We start from the raw sequence: 18182 nt of genomic DNA on the forward strand, positions 1-18182 counted from the left end.
TCTAATGACTGCAAGAGTAGCTGAGCCCTTGATTTCACTTCCTGGATAAAAGAGCATTTATAGCCCTCCTTGGACCACTGGAGATGTGACTTGAGGGCACGTATCTGGGCACTGAGTCATTCTGCCCTTCTTATGCCCACCAAACCAGCCTCCTTGCCAATACATGAATAAGCAATGGCAAACATTCCTGGGAAATCTTCCATCCAACAGACAGAGCCTCATTTTTCTTATTAGAATGAGGAGATAAGCATGCATGGTGGGATGGGCACTGCTAAAGACACAAGTCTGAAGTGAGAGGTTACACCCAAAGTGTCGAAGTTTAATCTGACTAAAAATTCATACTACTCAAAGAAGTTGCTCTCCTTATCAAAATGTACAATCCCACATTCTTCCAGAAATCTCAAATCATGTAGTATGGCAACGAAAACGCCATGTATCTGCATTGTGGCTTCAAAGTTTTATTAGCATTTGAGCTTTCCAAAAATCTCTCCTAAGAGTTTTTCTTTTAAGATTTTTGAACGAACTCCTCATTGTTGATTGCAAGTTTGCCAATGGAATTTGCATGCAAAAATCAACTACTTAAATAAAACATAGCACCTATATCTCTTTTCAAAGACATTAAGAAAAATGAATGGGAAGTGCAAGTGGCATAGTTAATGACCCACACCAAGTGGGAGATACTACCAACCACGTCATGCAACACAATCCAGAGAGCCCCACCTATACTTTTGGTGACAGCTTTAATTCCACCATATTCTTTTATGGTTACAGTTATTGGAAATACTATACCCTTGCTGTTTTGTCTTTCCTGGCAAAGTTCTGTCAATGAACTACTCAAAGGTTCAAAGACAGGTTGTTGGGGGGCGGGGTGGAGGAAGGGAGAAGACAAAGGGCGAGTGTTCCCTTGATACACCCACTGACCTTAGAGTGTTAACAAAATTGTGGAAAGAAGCTAACTTTAAGTATCTTCTAACACAATTGTGCAATATGCTACTTCTCCTGGGACAGACAGAGAATTCAAATAAATAAGTTAGAAAGCGGCCACTCACTAAGTCCACAGGGAAACTGAAGTAGAGCCTACAGAAGGAAAAGAGATCAAGTGAAAAATTAATGAATTTCCACTTACATTAAAATCCTTACACCTTGAGGATTTTCCTTCTTGCAAGATTCAGCTTTGTACCTACTACATTTGGTCCAGGGCCAAAGTATTCAGTGTTTAGGTTTAGTTATCATGAATGAAGAATTTCCAATATTTTTCATATATTCTCTCATTTCTGAGCACAGAAAGTAAAATAATTGCAATATGACTTCATATTTTTCATCCCTAATATAAAATGCATTCTCCAGAGAGTGCTAGATTGTTTAAGTAAGGCAGGCCAAACCAATATAATTATATGGATGTTACCTGTAACACTGATTCCACATTTGCAGTTCAAACGGTGTGGGAGATTATAGATATATGGCCATGAAGAGTTATAAATCTTTGTTTATTTTATTAAATATTACAAGACATGCCCTGAGGATGACAGATCAATAATGGTCCTTGTGGTTTTCCTGATGGAAGGCTGCAATTATTTTCTTCCATTACAACTTAAACGTAACTCAATTTTCCTCATCTGTCATCTTTATAACAGTAATAAAGACGCATCACTGTATGCTTATTTTTCTGTCTATTTCTATTACTTCTTGTTTGCATTTTGGTTTGATTTTTGCTCTCATTCAAAACTACTCTAATTGTTTTGCTTTTTTCCTTTGCTGGCTGAGCAGTGACCCTGTAACTTTGGCACTCTAATGCGGAGATGGAAAATTACTACCTTAAGTTTCCTTTATTTTGGGAAGCAGTTGGCTTCTCTTTGGAGTATAAATGATATTTAAAAACAAGGAAGCCTGATACAAACAATCCAGGAGACTGGCTTTTTCTAAAACCACGTTATCGGTGAACTCTCGTTTCTGTGGAGTGTGACAAGCACGTAAGCACAGTTTCTTGGAGTGCCAAGGGTCTATCGAGAGAAAGTTAGGCAAAGGAGCACAATTTATGTGTCCAGCCTGACTACAGAACAGTTCTGATGCCATGTTTTTCTTCTCACACTCAGCCCCTTCCCTGTGCTTCTTTGGGTAGACTATTACAATCATAAGAGGTATAAAGAAAGTAAGCAGGTATTTAAGTAGCTCACTCAGCAGGTATGGAAGGACTCCTATGGCTAACAGGATGTGTCTCTTCCAGAAAACAATCATTTTCACTGGTTTTTTTCCCCCCTCTGAATAAGGATTCTTCCCTGGAAAAGTTGCTATTTATGATGAGAGATCAGTTGACCTATCATTAATCATCAGGATATTCAAGAGGCTGATGCAAATCCTTGCTAGATGCCTACTTTCATTCCTTCAAACGTCTAGAGAGAAAACTTGGCTAATATTACTGTAGGAAAAACTGTGTAATGTGTTAATTGTATTTTTTTGGAAGTGTAAGAGCTATTTCAAGAACACTTTTCTTTTTTTAAATGAAAAGCAAGTTTATTCTGGTACAAAACTTTTGAAACTACTTCATAGATATTTTCAGAATCTGCATTTTTCTTGAACTTCATGAAAGTTCTGTATTTGAAAACACTTGGTAAATTTCAAAGCACTTCATCAGTACAGTATAAAAATAGATATTAGCAAACAATTTGATATACTGAGCAGTTTTTACTGTGTCAGACACTGATAAATTCTTTTTTAGTGATCAAATAACCATATAAGCTAGCTATATCTATTATCTAGATTTTAAAAATGAGGAAGCCCTGGCTTAAACACCAAGGAGCTTATTAAGCTTCTCACCCAAGCAAACACTCTGGCAGTGGCCAGATTAGAATCTGAAGCCAGGAATGGCACTAAATTCCACATTTTCCTTGGATGCTATCCCTTTTAATTTCAACCTGAACCAAGGAGCACTGCAGAAGCAGGATTGCCCCTTTCCCTGCCGATATTCTGGCGGAGTGTCACTGGCTGAGGACTTCCTGTTAGCTCTGGAATCTACCTTGGAAAGGCAGCTGCTTGTGTCCAGGGTCAGGATATGGCAGGGAAGTTCTGCTTAATGCAGAAGTGGCTGAGGCTGGCCTTGCCAGCTCCACCACTCAACTACAGCCCTCGACTTCAGCCACAGACAACCATTAGGAAGTAACACCTTGCCTCCTAAAATTGGAGTTCACTAAGTTTCCATATTATTTCCAATAATTTCTCAGTCATTTTATTTTGAATACTAATGAGCTATGTAGGGAATATACATCCATCTAAATAAATTTCCATCCAAACTAGGATTAGGATGCTGATGGAGTCTCACCAATGAGAAACAAAACAGAAAGGCAGTAAAGATATTTAAGATGAATTTAGTGACTGTATGTGGTGTCTGAGGATACATCAAATACTTTACAGAAAAATGGTACTAAAAACTAAGTTTTTTAATATAAAAGTTTTGTTCAAATTCATGATTAGTTTTCTCATGATGTACATGATTCCAGAAACTTTTTGAAGTCCCCTTTTAGTCTCATAGTTCTCAATCAGAAGTCCCTTTAACAAATCCTCTAAGAATCATGTTTATAATATAAGGGCCTGACGCATTAGGTAGCCTAGTGGCTCTAAGTCTTCACCTTGCACACACTGGGATCCAATATGGGCACCAGTTCCAACAGCCCTGTTCCCGATACAGCTCCTTGTTTGTGTCCTGGGAAAGCAGTTAAGGACTTCCCAAAGCCTTGGGACCCTATACCAACATGGGAGACCTGGAAGAGGCTCCTGGCTCCTAGCTTTGGATCAGCTCAGCCCCGGCCACTGCAGCCACTTGGGGAGTGAATCAATGGATGGAAGATCTTCCTCTCTGTCTCTCCTCTCTGTATGTTTGACTTTCCAATAAAAATAAATAAACCTTAAAAAAAAAATGAAGTGATTGAGGCTGGATTGTGGCAGAGTGAATAAGACTGCAATTCTGACATCCCATAGAGGCGCCAGTTTTAGTGTTGGCTGCTCTGCTTTTGATCCAGCTCCCTGCTAATGCTCTTGGAAAAGCAGTAGAAGATGGTACAAGTCCTTGTGCCCTTGCATCCACATGGAAGAAATGAAAGAAACCGTGCTCCTGGCTTCAATCTGGCACAGCCGGGGCTTTGGAGCTACTTGGGGAGCGAACCAGCAGTTAGAAGATCTCTCTCTTTCTATTTCCTCCTGTCCTTCCCCTGTCTCTGCAATTCTGCCTTTCAAATAAGTAAAAATAAATCTTTTTTAAAAAGTAATTACATGTGAATATCAAAATCATATTCTTATAGACCAACTAATACAATGAAAACACTGGTATTTCATGAATGGTCACCTGCGAATTGGGTAAGTTTTCAAAAACAGAAGTATATGTGGAGACAGTTCTGAAACACAGTTAAATTTATAGGTGACATGAGGTATTTTGGGAATTACCAGATTACTTGGAAGTGGATTTTTATGATGTCACCTATATGAGAAAATGCATGGGAGGAGTTTCTAGCTCATTTCATGGAATGTGAGCATGGGATGGCAATATAGTATGTGATCCAGAGGCCAGACACACCTGCTGCACCACTAGACTACAAAACAGCCTTTCTGGACACATTATTTGTCCTGTGATAGAAAATCATTCTTTACATGGTCAGAAGCTCCACAAGAGTCAGAAAACCTCTTGTGTGACTGTGCACACAAACCCTGACGGGGCAGAGGCCTGCGTGAGAGCACCTGCTGTGGTTCTCTTAACCTTGTGCCTACTGCATCCGATGCACACGATACTGATCCTGTTAATAACCTGTGTATCTATCACCAAACATCATGCTGAAATGAAAGCTCACTTCCAAGAAATTAATGGAAGGGTCACCTGCTATCTTGGCAAATAAGTTTGCCAAGATATAATTAACTCATCTTTAGACTTTCCAAGCAGGTCTGATCTTGCACATCAGTTGTTTTTGTGTGACAAATGGCTCCAGGTGCCTTCATTGCAAGATGAAGCTGGGGAGAGTATATGCTATTTATTGGAATGACGAAAGTCTTTGGACTGAGTATACAGAAACATACAACATATGTAGTCCCGTTTTTAGATGAATTCTGTCTTTCTTAACCAAAGAAGATAAATAGGCAAATAAATAAAGGAGGTTTTAAGGTATTTGTTTTTATGGAATATGGCCAGTGCAAAAATTGGCTTTCCTTTCAAGAGGACTATGCTGGCAAGTTTCATCTTGTTTCTCACAGAAATTCTTGTGATGGGAGTGATAGGGGTTTCAGGTGTGGCTGTGCATTTTGGACATTTTTTCCTGGGCGATAAAACTGACCTGCATTTCATCGGATAATCCTGTCTCGTTGTTCCCCTGGGAACACTAAACAAGTCAAGGGGTAAGGCAAAGGTCAGATGTGTTTTGAGGATTTCTAGAATTCATAAATACTCTTGTATCTAGGGGATAAAATGTACAAAATAAAACAAGGATGTGAGCTCTCAATATATCGTAAAGTCAAGTCTCTCTCACATTTTTAACAGACAATATGCAAACAGCCATGCCATGTGCCCTGGAAGTCTTGGGGATTCCCAACAGACTTGTAGTAAGTTTGTGTTTCTGAAGCAACTTACTGGGTGCAGGGGAAGTGTTCTCTCTGTAATGCTATTAATACTACAGCTTTATTTTCTAATACCAGATTTCTGCAAGTCTCTTTGCTTCCTTTCATTTGTTTGTACTTTCCAGTGAAGAAAAAAGGGTAGCTTCACATGGAATTCTGTTGCCTCTGGCCAAATTTGCCATGTATCATTTAAGCATGTGCAGAGGATAAGCCCTAGTTGTGAAGCATGTGCGTGTGTGTGTGTGTGTGTGTGAGTAAGCTAAATATATTCATTGACTTTGGATACAGAAAAAGGAAGTCTTACGTGCTGTTTTCCAAAAGGTGAACTAACATATTCAGAAGTATCTTCCTAATTTCAGGAAAAAAAAGTTGTTCAGCATTTCCATAAGTGTCTGGCCTAGGAAAGCAGCCTAGGTATTTCAGAAAAAGTCAGCCCAAAGTTGCTAAATTCATATGCCTTTGGTATCCTGAACAAATTACGTACTTTCTTGTGTCAAGGACATTGTCTGTGGTCCTTCTATTTGGTATAACCTTGAAAACTGTCGGGGTTTATTTTGTTACAATTACGTGTAGTTACTAAGTTATGAGGTTTACTCAGGACCTGATATTTAAATCTGCATCCAGTACAATTATGCCTTAGGCCATAATGGAGTTCCAGGTTAATGCTGTTCCTCTACTGACAGGTGAGCAAGTGACTCTCAGGATACATCTGGGTATAGCTAGAAGTTTTATATTTCAATCACAGAACCAAAAATTTCCCTAATACTTTCAATAAAAATCCACTTCTTATTAAGTATAGAGGATCACTAATTTCTGTTTGTCAAAACCAATATAAATCTGATTGGATCTACTAAAGCTTTTATGATATACAATTTTAATAATCTGAGATTTTGCACACATTTAAACCCCAAACTGTAAAAGTACATTTTCTCTAGTTTCCACATTAATTTTTAAATATGATTTTAATTATAAATGAAGATGCATTTTGTTTGAGTTTTCTTGGAAAGAATCTGCAAATATTCTGGATAGAGACCATTCACCAAGCACAAGCAAACTGCTGACATTTTTTTCTAGACCGACACTTGCTCTGCCTTAAGTCTCAAACTATGCATGTGGCGAACCTGTGTGACTTACCTTGTTGAAACAGTGCTCATGATTGGGTCCGTAAAAATGCTGCAGACATCTCACGTTGTTTTTGTTGACAATCTTGTTGAAGAATTCATTGACATATTTGACAGGGAACGCACAGACGGCCGATCGATTCATGGGTTCAGCGGAATCTGGCTTGCTTTGGGCAAACACCCCAAAAAGAATGTCATCGTTCACGCTGGCTCCGATCTGCTTAGCAAGATGGGCCCCAGGCTTACTGACATAGGCAGCCTGAAGGAGATTGAACACTTCCTCCCTGGTGGCTCTCTTCCTCCTTTTTTCCGTGAGAATGCATTCCAGTGGCATTTCCATGTAGGAGTGCAATCCTGAGTCTTTGGAACAGAACCTGATGATTCTTGTGTGAAAAGTTTGAGCGTCAAGGGTTTCCCTTTGGATCGTCAGAAAGTAAATAAAATGGTTGCTTTCGAAGGCATGGATATACTTAATGGGATAGGAATCTCGGAACTCAGGCAGGACATCAATATACGACTGATCTGTCAGAAACTTAAAGCCATCCTGCGTTTCCTTCAGCCTTCTCACTGATATCGAATGCAACGAGTGATCTGGAAGGTAAGAAGAATTTATGGTGTTGCCCACAAAGAAGTAGATGAACCGTTGCTTTTTAGACAGGAGAACTCTGGTTCCCAGGGCACTCACCACGCAGTCCGGGCACTGGCCAGGCTCTTCGTCTGCCTGTGGTGAAAACATACAATGAACCTCTGAGTGTATGTCAGCCGCATTATCAGGTGGGAGAACGTGTCGCTGGCAGGTGCCTCTGTTGACGCTGCCACAGCTAATGAGTTGGTCGTCATAGTACTTGTCAATAAGCAGAGCCAGGTTGATGTTATCTTTCCAAATGGCATTTGAGGAATTGGCTTTGCTGCTGCAGTCCTGACACGGCCAACAGTCCGGATGTTCTAGCACTGGCCCAGTCTTGTACTCAGCAACCTTCTGAAGGTCTTCATCATTTAAAACGTAGATGTGGTTGATGGCACCGAGGTAAATGTGATGCTGGTGTAGAAGGACGTTCTGGATGGGCGTTTCCGCGGTGAAGTTGGGAAGCTGATACTTCATGTGCACATTCATCTCAGACTTCACCAGCGCCTCTTTGCACTCCCCATGGCTCCTCGGCACCAAGGTAAACAGGAGCACAAGGACGCCAGGTGCAAGCACAGCGGGCCCCTTCATTGTGAGAAGTTTATCTGCCAAGACACGTTCAAGGCAAGAACAGTTTAGTCGTCATTAGAAACAAAGAAGAGGGGGGAAAAATAAAAAAGGAAAGAATGACCCCAGTTAAAACTATAGTACATAAAGCTTCCCAGCTGGAATTTCTACATAGAAGAGAAACAAAAAACTCCAGCGGGTTTCACATAAAAAGATGCATTGTGCACTTGGACATGACTCCACATAGCTTAATTTTAGAACTCAAGCCATGAACAAGTAATTTTAGAGAACCATTATGAGATGCAAACAATGATCTGTATTAAAGAAGAAACAGCAACTAAGATAGACTCATTCAACAAGGAAGGAAGAAACACAGGGCATTTCTTTATTAACCCCTTGCTGATTGTTTTATGTGGGTTCAGATCTCTGGCTAATGACTAGGTTGATATTTAAGCTTTCTCAGTCAAGTAAAGGAACTGTGGTTCGGATTCATTTATTCTAGAAATCACAGCAGGCATTGTTTCCTTGGGAGCATGTAGAATTACTAGGCTAAATTTAGATCCCTTTTGGAAGAAAACAATCATAAATTCTAGTAGTAATACCATCACATGCTGTTTATAGGATTTTGTGTGCAGAGGAAAGGTACGATTATATTTTGGCTATAGTTAACCTATTGTTTCAGACAGACAAAAACTCACAATGTCAGACCACCAGGAACCCAGAAACAGCAATCTGAAAATGTATAATATAAAATATTATCTTCAGGACTAAAGCACAACAGATTGTTCATTACCAAGTTGAAAAGCTACTTGGTAAAAAAGAACATGATTTTGACATTCTATTATCTGCACTTGGATGATATTTCCATTAGGAAGCAGGAGAGAATCTTCTCCTTAAAAACTTAAGATGGACAATTTATTAAAAGTGTGCCTTATAATAGCTATTGTCATTTAGCACTTTGGAAAGGAGACGGTTTAGAATGAAAAGAAATTAAAAGACTATTCTCTAAAACTTTAAACTTTAACCTGTTTCTCAAGTCATAATCCCAAAGACAGGCCATTTCTCCCAGTAAATCAGGTAAATCTAGCAGTCATAACTTGATCCCAAATCTTTTTGACTCCAAAATCAAGGGTAATTTTACTCTATTAAATGGAGGCTTTCACTAAGAGGCAATGGAAAGCCACTGAAAAGCTCTGAGCTATGGGACCAAGCTTTTACTCTAAGATTGATGTTAGATTTACTCTAAAATTGTGTTGAAGCCAAGATAGCTTTGAGTAGGGAGACCTTGGCAATCAAAACCATTTAAGTAGCAATAGCTTAAATATATAAATAAATAATAGCCCACGGTGAGTTTACAGGCTTAGCACTAAGGCAGTGGCACCAGGAACAAAAGGGAAAAATGAGAGACATGTTTGAATAAATAGTATTTTCGAACTAAAGGGTGCAGTACCTTAGAGAAGGGAGGATGATGGCAGTCCTGTGGGGAAATGTGGGATCATTTACAAGAGAGTAATTAGTAGCAGGCAGTTAGGTTGAAGACGGGGAAATTTGGCTTTAACAGTGCTGACTTTGATGTGATGATGGGAAATGAGTGAATGGTTTACTACAGGGATGACGAGTAGATTTCGCATTATTCACCAGGAAGCAGGTGTTTGGAATAAGTGAAGAATGAGAATTCCGAGCAGGCAGAGTGTTTGTGCCAAGCAGAAGAGATGAACACTGACAAGCATTTGCAGGGAAAGTTGCCCTTCCTGGGAAAGCAGCTGATGGGTTTTGAATGAGGCGTTATCTGTCTTGGATGAGACAACAGTTGGAAGCATTAGTACCAGGTATCTGCCATCACAGTAGCCAGAAGGAATAAAAATTCAGAACTCAGTTTTAGTAAAGTAATTGAGACTTTGGTTGAAATAGAAACTTACATGCTATTTGCAAAGAGGAGATGGTTGAAGCCAAGAGTGAATATGTCCTTGGAGAAATGAAGTGATAGAAGAGAGGGGGTGAATGAAGCAAACCCTAGGGAATACCCTTTGTTGAGGTCCCGGTGAAAGAGTCCAGGAAGGTTGTGTCAGGCAGGCATTAGGAGAGCCAGTATCATACTGTATGACAGGAGCCAGGCAATGATCTCTGGGAGAACTGGGTCCACATGGAAGCTCTTTGTTGGTTTTCAAGAGAGAAGTTTATATAGATTAAACAGTGATACCAGATGTTAAAAAGCAGTAAGTGCTGAGGAAGTGGGGTGTTTGTCAAAGGAAGGCCAAGTCAAAGGTATTAACAGGGTCAAAGGTATAAACAGGGTTTAATTTTTTTAATCATAGGAAATGCAAATTCATGAAGGGCAAGTGCTTACTAGTAAGACCTTCTTTTCTTCCGCTCACATCGATTCAATGTTCAGAAAGACACAGTGCTGTTCCTACAAATTTCACAACTGCTTGGTGGACACAGTGGGCTTACAGAGTAACACATATGAGAAACAACCAGGGAGATTGGGAATGATGCTGGAGCTGAATCTTTAAGGAGGACGAGGGCTGAAATTTCTGGCAGGCAGAGAAATTTGTGCAAAGTAGAAAGCAAATGGACAGGAAAGCAAGCAAGTAGTTGAGGCTGCAGAAATGAGAAAATCAAAGAGGCAAAGGAGAGATAAAACCATCGGAGCAATTTGCTAAGGACAAGACAGAGATGTGTCTGAGATTACTTGGAACACAAGATCACAGGACTCAGGCAGCAGGAGAGAATGGGAAGTCGGATGAAGATACATATAGGAACACTGAAGGAGGTCAAGACATATGATCATGTGTTTTAAAAATAAATCACAGCATGTGATCATCTGCTGAAAGTGATGGATACAGAGAGACTGGAGAGTGCATAAAGAGGGTAAGAGTAGATTCTGCAGGGCATGCAAGCTATGGTCAGCAAGACATGAGTAAAAGGACTGCTCTGAGGGCTCCTTCAGGATAAAATGTGATGTGTTGTGACTTCCTGTTCATATTCAAGAAAGATGGAAGAAACTCAGAGGGAAAGGTCAAGGATACAATGGCCAGAGAAAAGGGAGCATCTGATTAAGGAAACAGGCTTTGCAGGAATAAGGAAAATGATGAAAGTGCAGTTTGGTCAGAATGCAAAACAAAGCTTCTGGAAAGTGAAGAACTAGAAGAGATATTAACCACTTAGCAATAAAATTAATAATAATGTGGATTGGGTGCTTACCATGTGCCAGGCATGCTGCCAAACCCTCTGATTTACTCTTCACACACCTGTGAAGAAGGAAGTATTATTATCTCCCTATTCTAGATCAGTATACTTGCTAAACCACACAGAACCAGGATTCAGTTCCATGTCTGGCCAACAGGAACTCATCTGTGCTCTGAGTGGTGATGGAGTGTGTACTGCAACAGGAGTTAGACAATCAGACTTCTACTTCTGGACCACTTATACCTCCAGCTGTCTGTCTACTCATTCATCTCTAAGTTTCAGCTACAGTCTCACATGACTCAACTTGGGTCACAAAGAGAGCTTTGAGACAGAGTGTGTATCAATATAACAGGCTGTATTTAGTAATTTTATATATAATTCTCATTGTTTTGAAATGTACTGGGAAATTTTTGGTGCTTATAAAGAGAATGACAAGGCATAGAAAAACAGAAAAATTAAGGACAAGCTGTTGGAGGCAGAGGTTGTGGTACAATGAGTTGAGCCACCACTTGGGATGCCTGAAGCTCACATCAGAGTGCTTGGAATGGAGTTCCACCTTCACTTTACCAAAAAAAAAAAAAAAAAGATTTATTTATTTATTGGAAAGGTCGATCACATTTACAGAACTTTCTCCAGGTCTCCCAAGTGGGTCCATGGTCCCACAGCTTTTGGCCATCCCCTCTTGTTACATGGCTTTCTCTAAGGATTCAATGGGTTAATGCACATGAGCTAGTAAGAACAATGTATGGCCAACAGTAGACAATAAATGTTATCTCCTATCATTGTTTATGCTCTCAGTCATAGGAGCATCTACAAGGTGTCTGGGACCAGGTAGAATAAAAAGGATTCAAAGACAAAAAAAGCATTTTCCAATGGCCAGTGAGCTTAGATCAGGAGACAGACAAAAAACACATGGTGGCTTAAATGCAGTACTGGAAGGAAGGTCCATGGAGCTCTACGGGAACCTTAACCAGGCTAGGGGCAATACAATGGTTTTATCAATCAGTGGTCCAGTCCTCATAATATCATCCTGGTCCTAAAATACAGCATTAGGGAAAAACCTGGTTTTAGCTGTAGTGGCACAGTTGATTATTTGTATGTCCCAGAGCAAATCTGACCTCAACTGCTTTCTTACTTGTGAAATTATAGTGTTGACCCAGGTGTGGGTCAGAGTCCACTTTCACTGCTCATGATATTTTATCATGTGCATCTCTTTCCAACTTCCAATTCAGTCATCTCATCTTGGTGACCCGAAATTAGCCAGGGTGGGAGTATTTATATCATAGAAATTGACACACTGGTTTTTCTCTGGCTGGGAGAATGTTATTTAACATTAACCAGCATACTTCTGGAATGAACTCTGTATAATTCCAAAGCATTTTCCAATTCTAATACTTCTCAATCCTGAGATTGTTTTCCTGCAATTTCATTTAATTCCAGTGCCACTAACTTGGCATAATTGCTTTCACTTTCCCATCTATATAACCTGCCAGATCTGGCTGTCTTGAGCAATTTTCATATTTATATTGGTAGTGACTCCAAAAATAATTCCACTTTTTGCATATTTTTGTCTTGATACATTTATTCTCATAATGTGCCTGGATCAGGCTTTCAACATAAAATGTCTGTTTTTACTGTTTTTGCTGCTTTTTCATTCTGGAAAAGTGCTAGCCATTTAACCAGCTTTGAGTTCTTTACTACAAGGAACACATAAAGATGATTCAAACAGACTGACTAATTCATTCTCTTAAAATGTTGGGCATATATCAGGTGAAACTGAATCACCCATAAAACATTCCTTTATTTCTCTTCAGTTGATGGTTAAGATATTCTCACTGGCAAAACATTTCCTGGGAGTGCTTATTTGAGTAGAACTTTGGTTATTATACCATTGCTTTTTAGCGGTATTTCCTTTTAGAAAGACTGTTCTATTAACTGTGTATCTGCTTAATTTAACCTTAAAACCAGCTGGTTGACCCCATCTTTTATCCATCTACCTTTGGCTTCTCATTAAACCAGCTTATACTGTGTTTTTCATCCCTCAGAAATCTATCAATGTATTTGATTATCCAACTCCTGATGAGAAACCTACTACCTATGCCTATTGACAGTGTCAACGTCAACAAAAACATCTTGCAAAGCATATCTGAGTACTGAGTCCTAAGGAAAAATACAAAAGGTGTGATGGAACACAATATTTTGAGCCAGACTTTATGAATGTTAACATGGGTAACTTTCCTTGAGGAAAAAGTCTGTTAGAAATTCTAACAATTTACAATTATGTAGATAGTACTGTAGAATTTACAAAAAGATGGTTAAGGCATCTCTTCTTATGGTTATAAGATCAAAATTACTGTGTCTTCAAAAGCAAAAATGAGGTTTAAAGAGGATAAAGCATTTTAAAAAAAGCACCCAACACACAATCTAGTTGTGAGCATTCTTTTAATGTATGATGCTCATTAAAACTGCTCCAAATCATTTGCATTTCCTGAAAATGATTTTTATTCAAAAGCCACAATAATGCTGATTTTTACCTGCCCAGCGCCCAAGGACTCTTTCACTGGTAACTCTTTTCAAAACTCTCATCCCCTACCACCTGGGACTGCTAGTCATACAGCCTCTCCTTCTCTTTTAGCAAAGTGCACACAAGCAAACCAAGCTGGCCTTTCAATGATCTCTATTCTCTTCTCTTTAAAAAATTATTTTTTTTATTTGAGAGAGAGAGAGAGAGAGAGAGAGAAAGGGAAAGAGAGCCTTCCATTTGGTAGTTTATTCCCCAAATTCCCACGACAGCTGAGTGTGAGCCAGGCCAATGCCAGCAGTCCAGCACATCATCCAGGTCTCCCACATGGAAGGCATGGGGATCCAAGCATTTGGGCCATCATCTGCTGTTGCCCAGGATTCACATTATCAGAATGCTGGATTAAAAGCGCAAGAACAGGACTTGAACCATGAACCCCGATGCATCACATGTGGTCATCACAAATGGGGACTTAAATGCTGTACCAAATACCAGCTGTATTTTCTTTGACCAGCACTTGGTCAGAGTGAGCATGGAACTAAAAGCAAGGCCAATCAGAGTATTTTGGGGAATTTGATATAAAAGCTTGGGTGTTTTCTCTTTCAAAGACCACAAGACTAAAGATGGTATTAACTTGGAGTGCCTGGTGACTATATTTGCTGCCCCATGGAAAAAGCCTAACTAAACTTGAAACTAACCTAGGATAGGAGAGCCCAGGCACAGAAAAAGTATCCTGATGCTACTGTCTGTGAATCTGTATCCAGTCATGCTTTAAGCTAAAGGAAATAGAATTTTTCTTCTTTCTTCATCAATAGTTTCCTTCACTCTTAAAAATGCCTGGACAATAGTGTCCAGTAGAAAATGCTATAGACTGGAGAGTTCAAAACCAAAGTTAGGTGCATACAAAGGAACATTATGTACAACATTCAACCAACTGGGGCAAAGGAAGGTTCCTTTATCTACTTGAATAATTACTGTAAATATTTTACATTACATTTGGGAACCTATCTATTTGTTAAGATTTTTGAGGCAGTATGCAATTTTTATCCTATAATTCCACAATATTTATTTAACATAATTTCAAAATGGAAATAATATATCTAAGTGAAGAGTTAAGATATAAAAATTGGAAAAAATCTCAATACTGCTTTTAAGTATACGAAAGGGATTTATGATGATGGAAAATGGTTGAGATCCCATATTCAGGAAATTACAGCCATAAAAACAGTTAGGCCTAACTCTTCGGGAAGCCTTGCCAGAATGAATTCTAAGGAAAACTCTTAGTTCCGCATTTAAATCATTACAGGACAGGAAGACAAAGTCCAAGAAAGAATATTCCTTTGGAGACTGCTGATGATATTCAAGAAATCATGTTTATCAATAGTTTGCTTTTGAAGAGTCACATTACACTCTATCACATATCTTTGAATACCCACTGCAGGTTACCTGCTTGTTTATAGATTCTGACAACTCCTACCCTCAAAGAGCATACAGGCTGTAGGTTTAAATACAGCATGACAAACTTCAAATCTAAATCTGTAGCCCATATTGAAAGTGAACGGATGCACTGGGGCTGTTCAGAAAGCAAATCTAAGAAAATGCTTTGATACCTGTGTCTAAAGATTTAATGCAGTGCTATTACAGTCACGCCCTGCGTGACTATAGTCCCTATCCTACCCTGTCCTTAGAAAGGTCAAACAACACCTGCAGTCAAAATCCCCTCTGGTACTGACAGACACCTCTCTGATGGCACCTGCTAATGGTGAGTCACTCTGATGGTGAGTCAGTGGGACCATAGGATTCTTCCACCCGTCCTACTGCTCTCGTGTGTGGTCACACTGAAATGCTCCAGAACACCTGTGAGGTAAGCTTATTTTTCATATTTACAGAGAGTTTGCCTCACAACACATCTCATACTATCCTTCCGAGGAGTGGACGGACACTGCTGCAGCAGTGAGAGTGTGAGCTTGCTCGTTAGTCAGGCTTAGGATGTGGTGTGAAACCAGAGGATGACTAGTTTCCACTCCTTGCCAGTTTCTTCTGTCAAATGTGAGGAAAGTGGACACATCTTGTGGGTTGTCCGTGAAGGCTGGTGATGACAGTGGCACTGGTGTTTAATCACACAGCACACCCTGCACATTTCTAAGAAGCTGGCTTTGATGCTGATTACCCTTAGCTGTGTTGTAATCAGTTGAAATGAGAAAGCTCTCCTTAGAAAGGGAACCTGCTTCAAATACTTAGTGACAGTTTTGTCATCTCAGTCTTATCTACAGTTGAAATAATGTGATTTCTTACTTTCCCATACTGTGGCCATCCTGTGGTTTTCCCTGAACCTCCTTTCGAGTTCTTGACATCCATCTTAACATGCGCTTCTCGACAGAGGTCACAGAAGGGCCTCTCATACTGAGAAACAAAAGCAATAGGAACCAATCCTTTACCCCTTTAGAGAACAGTAAGTTCATAGCCCCACTGAGATGGAATACGGAAGGAAACCCAGTTACATCTTGATTTCAAGCAGTAGATAATTTTCTGGCATGTCTCAGGAACCTATTTTATATGACAATTCTAGTTGCAAGCAAATGGGGAAAAATAATGGATTAATGAACTTTTAAATGGCTAGAATTCAGACTGTAAGGATTAGGGTGGAGTCTATCTTTTTGCAGGAGAATAGGTTTTTTTAAGTTGTCTCTAGCAAATAAACATTGCAAAACAATTTACTTTTAAAGTTTTGCTGCAATGTATCTAAAATACACTTTTAAAAATGATTAACAGGGTAACCTGTTTAAACTGCAGATGGCTTTAAATATCATGTGATGGTGTAAGTATGCAGACGGGAATAGTCTGGTTTATTTTCTAAACATACCATACAACTGTATGCTTTATAACCTGTCCATACTTGATGTAAAATTTCAGTAGCACACAGGTATTGTAAGAGTTGAGTAATTTATTTATTAAAAATAGCTTATCCAGGTTAAAATACAGAAGAAAACAAGTTAAATTTAAGTGCAAGAATAATTTGTGTATGTTATCATTACTATTTCTAGTGAGGCTCCAAAACCTTATTTCTTACTTATTATATACAAGTTGCTTCTTGGAGAGAGATAAATAGTGTTTTATTCAAATTCTTATTCAATATTGTTTCCTTTCTTTTTCTTATAGTCTTTTTAAAAGTTGAAAAAGAGTTGTAGCATGAGAAAAAGCCAACTGTGCATTTTCCAGTTGTAATATATGATTGATATCATTTTTCGACTCTCATATGGTAAGGGCAAAGATAAAAATAATAGAATCTCATTATATTCTGAAGATTATCACTCATAAATTGTAATCTGTTAGCCAACATCTTTGTCCTCATAAGAATGGTTGAAAGTACTGAACTTCTGATAAGGAAGAATAAATGGCACTTTCTTTTAAAATCATTATATGTATTACAAAACTAAACAAAACACTGCTCAGAAAAATATACTGAACTCTCAGAACTCCAACTAATGGACAGGCTTTTGTCCCATTAACAAACTACAGGTCAGGATGATACATTGCCCTTCAAAGTGTGAAGGTAGAATTTCTCCACTGCTAAGGAAGTGTTAAAATGACAAGAATCCTAGAAAAGTTTTTTTTTTTCATATTTTTCAGGCTAATGGATGAATATGATTTTATGATTCAGATGGTGTAGAAATGCTACCAGATTTTGTTCATTTAATCCAGAAACACTGAATACCATAAATCCACAAATCACAGTTGAGAAACATTTTTCGAAGTATGTAAACTTAAAAAAAATTCGGCCTAGCAACCTTTTCCAGTTGCACTCAGAATCAAGGTTTGGATGAAATGAACCTGACAGAGCAGTCAGAATGTAAACTGCTGAAGGGAGACCAGTTGGAGAGGAAGCTGGCCCATTACTCACTAATGAATCAGGCATTCCCTCCCTCACTGTTTGCAAATGTCCTTGGCATAAGGCAAGCTGCAGTCTCCAAATGGGGGAACTGTGCTTAGGACTGGGCTTCTCCAGTGCCATCTAAAGCAGAGCCCAAACGGATAAGAAGGGATGTAGGGGTGGGTGGTACACTGCTCCCCCGGCCTGTCATGGTGGTTGCCCCATAAAGAAAGAGGAATCAACAATCTAGAGACAGATAGACAAGAGAGAGACCACAGGGCATCAAAATCCAGGTTCTGTTCTGGGAATACAGAGTGCCTGAGCAAAGTGAACCTTGTCTTATAAAACTATTTTCACTTAGTTCTGAGTTTTCTTCTGTTCAAACCTGAAAACTTCTTTTACAAGTTGGCATCAGCAAGTAGATTCTTTGACACTGGAATGAACCAGGATGTCTTTGTCAAGACGCATTTTTGTCAGTATATGACATTTCTTATTGAGGCAAAGTAGCAAAGAACTGTCAGCAAACATGAGAACACTGTGAACAGCAGAAACAGCCACATCTGGCCTTATTTTGCATAGATGTAGATTTTTTTGGTGAACATAATGCAAATCTCATGGAGTTGGAAGAAAAATTAAAAACATATAACACCACCCTGAAATCAATATGTCATCAGACAATAAAGAACCAAACAAAAG

The 18182-nt window shown here is 39.1% G+C and overlaps 1 protein-coding gene across 1 annotated transcript in view; it reads right to left on the reverse strand.

Moving 5' to 3' along the window:
* Positions 1–18182, reverse strand: part of MET (MET proto-oncogene, receptor tyrosine kinase) — a 101237-nt gene that overhangs the window by 71080 nt on the left and 11975 nt on the right. The window contains exon 2 of the mRNA XM_041002260.1: positions 6727–7943. Coding sequence (XP_040858194.1) covers positions 6727–7929 — 1203 coding nt within the window. The 5' untranslated portion in view covers positions 7930–7943. The remainder of the gene's footprint in view (positions 1–6726; positions 7944–18182) is intronic.

This window comes from Ochotona curzoniae, unplaced genomic scaffold (assembly GCF_017591425.1).
Source record: "Ochotona curzoniae isolate NIBS_2020 unplaced genomic scaffold, NIBS_Ocur_1.0 scaffold_2476, whole genome shotgun sequence".
NCBI classification, from domain to species: domain Eukaryota; kingdom Metazoa; phylum Chordata; class Mammalia; order Lagomorpha; family Ochotonidae; genus Ochotona; species Ochotona curzoniae.